General features: G+C 44.8%; 1 protein-coding gene across 2 annotated transcripts in view; it reads left to right on the forward strand.

Moving 5' to 3' along the window:
- Positions 1–3,470, forward strand: part of LOC113407224 (protein SMG7) — a 100,884-nt gene extending 97,414 nt beyond the window's left edge. For both annotated transcript variants that reach the window (XM_026655451.2, XM_026655452.2), the window contains 4 exons: positions 76–235; positions 1,783–1,953; positions 2,060–2,208; positions 3,165–3,470. In XM_026655451.2, coding sequence (XP_026511236.1) covers positions 76–235; positions 1,783–1,953; positions 2,060–2,208; positions 3,165–3,278 — 594 coding nt within the window. In that variant the 3' untranslated portion in view covers positions 3,279–3,470. The remainder of the gene's footprint in view (positions 1–75; positions 236–1,782; positions 1,954–2,059; positions 2,209–3,164) is intronic.
- Positions 3,471–7,407: the final 3,937 nt, after the last annotated feature.

Raw genomic sequence — 7,407 nt, forward strand, 5'->3', positions numbered from 1 at the left:
ACCACATGTTCTTTCTACAGCCTTAATGTTTCAAATAAATCTGTTACTCAGATTAAACTCTATTTAATATTGCAGGAAAGATATCCAAACAGCAGCATGTTCAATGAGGTATATGGGAAAAACCTGAATACCAGCACAAAAGCAGAGGTCACTCCCTCAATGGCCCATCAGGAGACATCACTATATTCGCTCTTTGAAGGGACGCCCTGGTCTCCATCCCTTCCAGCAAGCTCAGGTAATAATCTTGATATGGCTTATTTCCTGCACAGTAGTTCAGAAGGCTGCACAGACGCTATTTCTGTACCTATTATGATATATATTGTATTCTCTGTTAAATGTGACCTGCAAATGAAACATTTCTATTTGCTTCTTTATAGTATATAAAGAAGGCCTGAAAGTCTTTTTCAAAGTCTCTTACTTGCTTGCTGTCTTTGTTGTCTTTTGTATCCTGTTTTTTGATGGAAGACTATAAATGCCAGAGAATTACAGGGTTCTGACATTAAAAGAGATGGTAAAACCTGAGCAACTGAGTGGGGCAAGAAATTGTAGTCCATTTTTCAAGCTATTTTATTAATACTTATTTAACTAATTCCTGACCAACATTTGGGAGAAAAGCTCTAATGATTCAGACACACCCGCTGCTTCCGTTCTAGTCCTCCAAGAAGTCCTTCAGACAAATCAGGGAAGACTAGATTTCATGGTCCTGATGTTTCAAAAATAAAGGAAATAGGATGGAGTGCTACTTTAATACATCACAAAGATGCAGAAAAATGCACTCACACATTTTTCCTTTACAGGTCACCTTTTAAAGACCATAATATAGTAATACAGTTAGAGTAGAAAGGAGAGGTAAATCAAGAGGCATAGGCAAGGGAGAGAAAAAAATTATTTCAGAAGATGGCAAGCTGAAGCCAGGAGATGGGAACGCTCTTCCAAATGGCAGCAGCTGCAGAAGAGGTTAGTTTGTGCAATAGAACAGAGGTGGTGGGTGCTAGATGAGATGTGAGGGTAGAAGTTTTTCTCAGTCTAAAAAGATGCAATTGCAGAGTGGTCTCTTACAGTAGGACTTATGGCAAGATCCTCCATTCTGCATTCTATCACCTCGCCTCATCATTTAAGTGGCCTCCTGCTACCCTATGTTATAGGGCTCTCATCTATCCTTAGGTAACATTATCTCCTCTACCAGGTAGATCTGCTAATATTCCACACTTCCTCAACACCTCTTGCTTGGTATTCAGTACAAGTCTGAATTCCTTTCAGACTATTGCTGATTTCTGTATAAGTCAGACTTTCTGAATTGGATGATTCATCACTTAATGCCAGACTCTTTGCAAAATGATCGAGACAGTGGAGAAAGAAAATCATTTTTGTATAAAACAATGGCTTTGGTCAAACTACAAAATAGGCACATTTCAGATTGTGAACAGGGGCTCAACACTGAAAACTGCACCCAGAACGTATTTGAAATAAATTTGGAGAAATCTCTGCGCAAAGATCTTGCTAGGAGATTTCCAGTGTTCTCAAGTAAGCACACAAATGTTTTGTTCAGTTGGCAATTAAACTAAAATTATTCTACTACTGTGGTGTGGCATATTCACATTACAGTTGGCAGATTTCCAAATCCTGAAGTTAATATAATAGGGAATAAACTGACCCTGGCTCAGAGAAAAGCCTTGTGACTGCAGATATTGCAGCAGAGTTTAACATTCTCAGATGTGCAGAAAACCCTTACCAATTTTTTGACATTTCTTTTACTCTGTCTTGATTTATATTGTTCAACAGATCATTCAACACCAGCCAGCCAGTCTCCTCATTCCTCCAACCCAAGCAGTTTGCCAAGCTCCCCTCCAACTCATAACCACAATTCTGTTCCATTCTCCAACTTTGGACCTATTGGAACGCCAGACAACAGGGACAGGAGGATTGCAGACCGTTGGAAAACAGATAAACCAGGTGAGTGCTAGGTTCCAGTCCTGGGGCAAATACTCCCCAAGTTAGTCTGATGCTTTGCAATGCCTTTTTGTGACATACACTTTTAACCAGTCTCTGTTTGCTTTAGCAATGGGAGGATTTGGGCTGGACTATCTCCCAGCAACATCCTCCTCCTCGGAGAGCAGCTGGCACCAGACCAGCACTCCCAGCGGCACCTGGGCAGCCCATGGCCCTGCTATGGAGGATTCCTCCGCTGTGCTCATGGAGAGCCTGAAGGTATATTGAACTTGAAGAGGAGAAAATAGGTTTTAGTTTTGTTGTGTAATTCCCCTGTTTCCTAAATATATTTATGGCATGGGGAGATCTGGGTGATGAGACTTAATGCAGGATATGCTCCAAGCACCAGACTGTTAATGTTGTGCTTGTCTACACCTGAAACGGTACAGCAACACAGCTGCAGCACTGCAGCTACACTACCATAGCGCTCCAGTATAGACACTACCTACGCCAACGGGGGGGTTCTCCTATTGGCATAGGTAATCCACCTCCCCGAGAGACAGCAGCTAGGCTGATGGAGGAATTCTTCCATAGACCTAGTACTGTCTAAACGGGGGGTTAGATCGGCTTAACTCTGTTGTTCAGAGGGTGTGGATTTTTCACACCCTTGAGCAATGTAGCTGGGTCCACTTAACTTTTTAGTGTAGGCCAGGCCTTAGTACTATGAGCTGAAGGTTTCCTGCTGCAAAACCCACTAATGCAGACAACGTGTTAGGCATGTCCAGTGCTGGAAGACGTCACTGTAGGTGTCAGTTCACTCACACTATAGAAATCTCTCCCCTCACTTTAAAATGTCATATAGACCAGGAATAGACTGGCTGAACTAGAAGAAACCCAAACGTTATGTCTGATTTACCATATCTGTGTCTATTTAAAAAAAAATTATTCTGCATTTCCATTGCTTATTAGTCTGGGATGAGTTTTAAGGCAATGGGAATTTCTGTTCACATTGACTTGTTTTACGGGCATACAGGAAGAAAGGAGGAGTGTTAAGAGGAAGGGTCCTTTTAGTAACGAATCTGTGATCCTGCCACTTACAAAAGCATCCATTCCAGTGAAGAGCATGGTATAAATACTCAGGAGAAAATGGGAGACTTGTCAGTCTGGGAAATGTGTAAGAGAAGGGGCCCCTCAATCAGGTACTAATGCTGACCCTTGCTTTTTTATTTCTTTAGTCCATCTGGTCCAGTTCCATGATGCATCCTGGACCATCAGCCCTGGAGCAACTGTTAATGCAGCAGAAGCAGAAGCAGCAACGTGGACAAGGCCCCATGAATCCACCACACTGAGAATGAGGTGGCAATTCTTGCAAAGGAAGGCTCCATAAACCATGGCATGTTGGGTCTGCAGGACTCGCCCACACAGTCCTGTGCAGGTGGCAGCCCTCTCTTCTGTTCCTTGCTGTCAGGAGGGCGTAAGTGCTCCACCAACCCACTGAGTGTGCACGAAATGTCTGCAGTGCAACAAAAAACATCAGGAACTCTCCCGTCCCCCCGGCCCTCTGGAGGGAGAGAGGAACTGCTGTTTGTCTCACTCAGTAACCTGATATCACCGCCTCTCACCTTCTCCATCGTGCATGTCCCCAGCCACATGGGAAGTAAAAGCTGAGAATGAAGGGCAGATGGGAGAAGCCAATGAGAACTTCTCAATCCTTTTCCTCTCTTTGGGGAGATAAAATAGGAATCCATTAATGATTGCTTTGCTGACTGAGAATGTAGTTGAAATTATTCCTAAACATCTTTATTATTATTACTATCTCAGTAGTAAGATCACACTGAATTCTTCCATACACAATGTGCTTTGTAGTCAGTGTGTAGCAATGAAAGCCCCAGTCGCTGCTCCGGTCAGAGGTGGGTGGTGACAGGGTGGGGATCTATCTCCTGGGCTAGTGAAGGAGTTTCATGAAGGAGAGTCTGGCACTTGACACCACTTCATCTTTCACTCAAAGGCTCTGGCCAGCCCTTGTGTGGGTTAGAGACTCCAGCGTAAAATGCCCTTTCTGTAGGTGTTCAAGCTACAATTGGGGACGCAGTGGGCATTGCAGTGCAAGCAAGTAACTGCTACGGGGTTTTAAATTAATGTTTCTGATTCCTATACATTTTACTATAGCATAGTGACCAGCCTCACAAAGGGCAGACTAGTCTGTGTGTTCACAGCCTGACTCCTTTTAGTAGGTAGGTAGGTAGAAGCTTTCAGTGGTTTTTTGTTTTGTTTTTTTCTTTCTACCCCCACCCTCCCCTCGTTGCTGGATGCTCGTAGTTTTATTCCCGATGTCAACATCTCACAAACAAGTAATGGGTCCAGCACGATGGGGTAAAGAAGACAGTCAGCTGGGCAGTATGGTGTGTACACAGCCCCATAGGTATACATCAACTCCAGACTCGCACGCAGCTGAGCCCCAAACCTCCAGTTCCAGAGTCAAATTCCAGGCATCACAGACGCGTGTAACCCACACACAGAAGAAAACATAGCGCCGTTCACTTCTGAAAAGGCGCAGAAAGGGAAATACAGCATTTTATTTGCTATTTATTAGGGGAAAAGGAAGACTGGAAATCTCATAGAAAAAAGGACAGCATTTCTGTTCGTTTCCCAGGGAAGTTATGGAAACAAGCTAAATGTCCATTTGCGATGCTAGCCAGAGGGGCATTTTGTATGTGATGATTCAGAATCGCTGAGCTGAGAAACAGCTGCAGAGCAAAGCACATGCAGGAGCCTCAGTGACACTGGAGTCTGGGCAGCCCCAATTAATACAAAAAGGGAAGATTCGAGCTTAGTGCCCTTCATAGGGTGTGACTGGCTCCCCTTTGCCCCCTGCACTAGCAACATTACTGTTCTCTGTTGCAATTCTAAGAGAGATTTTCTTTGAAAGCTCTAAAGAGTGAAGCTCCCATCCTAGTGGTGGTGAATACAAACCGAAACCTTCCGTGCTTCTCTTCAGCCCTCCCAGTTTGTGTATTTTGAGCTGTGCACCCAGGCAGCTGCAACATTCCAGTGCTTGAACTGTCACTGACTCTTGCACCCTAGACAAGCTAACCAGATTCACCATCTCACGCCCAGCAGTGCCAGAGTCCCAGCCACAGAGTCCCATTTCTGCATGAGAATCTGGTGTTTGGAATGTTTTCTGAATCTTGGGCCGGGATTCCCCATCCCACCCTCCGGTGTCGGAGTTACGTAGGGCTCGGGGATTCCCAACAGAAACTGGTTTGTGTCGTAAGCTTTTTTGTGTTTTTCGTCTGTCTGTGCAAGACCTGCAGCTGCTGAAATCAGCTTTGCCTTTAATTAAACCATGTTCTCTCCATCCAGGTGTGAGTAGCATTTATTTCCTGTTTAACTGAATGGAAGTTATTTAGATTCTCTTTTTGTTCATACTAAGGAATATAATATTCATGTGGGATTGAAAGATTAAGTGAGCCAGAGAGATTCTGATTGGACTCAGGATGGGTGAGCCAAAAGGCAAACATAGCACAGGGGCTATGAACATTGAACTGAAAATTATGTATAGGGAGTTCCTGGCAAAGCTTTCACTTGGAAGGCTGATTATGTCAGACTGCCAGAGCCCAGAGAATGAGTTAAACTTTAATCCTGAGGGCTGATGGAAATATTTAGGGCTGGGGTTCCCAAACTGTGGTATGTGCATCACTGGCGATACGTGAGGCTGTAACAGAGTGGGCTGTTCCTTTTTAAGGGTTCCCAGCTGACCCCTGTTCAAGGAGATGGCCCCTTTAAGGAAACAGGAATCCAAGGGAGCCACAGACTAGTTGCGGGAATGGGGTCAGGTGTTAAGCAAGTAGCCGCCACCTTAACATAAAACCCGGCTGTTAAGTGACTCCCAGAAGGAGAATTACAGGAGAGCATGAAGTCAGGAGAGAGGCTCCCTAGGATGGGGACCAGAAAGGGAGATTGGTGGGCTGGAAAATCCCTTACACCCCAGAAAGTGTTAATGAAGAAGATGATGTGAGTTATGGGCCCAGGTTAGGAGGAGACTTTTGTGTGTAAAACTCCTGTGAGGCTGGGGTTGCAGTGAGACTGGCAGCTCCCTGGCTCAGAGAGAACCAAAGTGGAACTGGGAACCGGAAGCCTTGGAGAAAGGGTAAACTGGCTGAAGCTTCTTGGTGTCCAGTTAAAGCTCTGGATGTCCAGCTAAGACTCCCCCACCTCTCTGTGCCTCCCTGCTCTTTGACATACTCTCTCACACGTTCTCACCACCAGAGCCCGTCTACACTCCAGCCAGAACCTGTATCCTCAGTCTAACACCATTAGAGCTGGGAAGGAAATGGTTTTCCCCCCATGTGAACCTTTTTACCATTTTGAAACTTCCCCATTCTGCATCCTGGTGGAACTGAGTTCTTTTGAAGTGTGTGTAAAACCGAGCAAGAGAGCCCACCCCAAAACAGCCAATAACATGGTGGCCAGGGCACTCACCTGGGATGGGTGAGACCCAGGTTCAGGTTCCTGGTTTGAATGCTGGGTTTGGGGTGTCTCCTGTTGGCACTGTTGTATAAATAATTAGATATTCACTGGATCGCCCACATCCAGGTGAATGCCCAAACCACCTGGCTGTTCTAGTGTGTGTGAGTGGGGGGGGGGGGTGTCTCTCTGGTTTTGAGCAGAAATTCCATCCTGGACCTGAGACCTTCCCTGATGACGGTTTTGTCAAAACTCTGGTACATTCCTGTAGAAAGTTTTGGTTTCAACAAAGTGGCATTTTCCGATTGGGGGGGTAAGGGAGGGGGGGAAAGGTTTTGTAAAAAAATTCCTGACCAATTCTAAATCTCCTGTCCTCTAACCTAACGCCCACACTCCCACAGCCAAACTCCTTTCTCTGACTTCCCCAGGAAGATCTCCATCAGCCTAATTCACCACTTATTTTACTGAGTTTGTAAATACTTCAGTTGAGCCTAATAAGGTCTAAAATAAATGTGCACAAAAGGAGAAATTTGCATGTGGTACTTTTAACAGTGTCTCTTGAAGGTGGTATGTGAATCAATAAAGTTTGGGATGGTAGGGGATTGATAGATGTGGAGCTTTTTGTCCACAGGCCATTTGTCCATATACACATCAGGATGGCATTGACCATGTCCTTACTACCTGATGGATGTTTGGTCTCAGTTCAAGTCCTAGTGGCACAGGTGTCGACGCCATCCTTGATAGTACTGTTCTTGTCATAGTAACAATGTGGGGCCAATTCTTAAATGAGTTTTGGAAACTGAATTGCCTTGTCTGAGGCTAGTACCTCTGTCAGGTTTGAGGCACATTAGTGGGGCAGTGTAGGCAAGCCAGCACTGTAGTGATGTGGTAGTTTTCATGTTTGTTTTCAGACATCTTTCAAGAACAATAAATTCACTTGAAAACAAATATCAATATTTCTACTGGTAGGAGTGTGGGGGCTTTCCAGAACATACATGTTAGTACTTAGAA

This window comes from Terrapene carolina, unplaced genomic scaffold (genome assembly GCF_002925995.2).
Source record: "Terrapene carolina triunguis isolate 2854851 unplaced genomic scaffold, T_m_triunguis-2.0 Scaffold210, whole genome shotgun sequence".
Lineage (NCBI taxonomy): Eukaryota > Metazoa > Chordata > Testudines > Emydidae > Terrapene > Terrapene triunguis.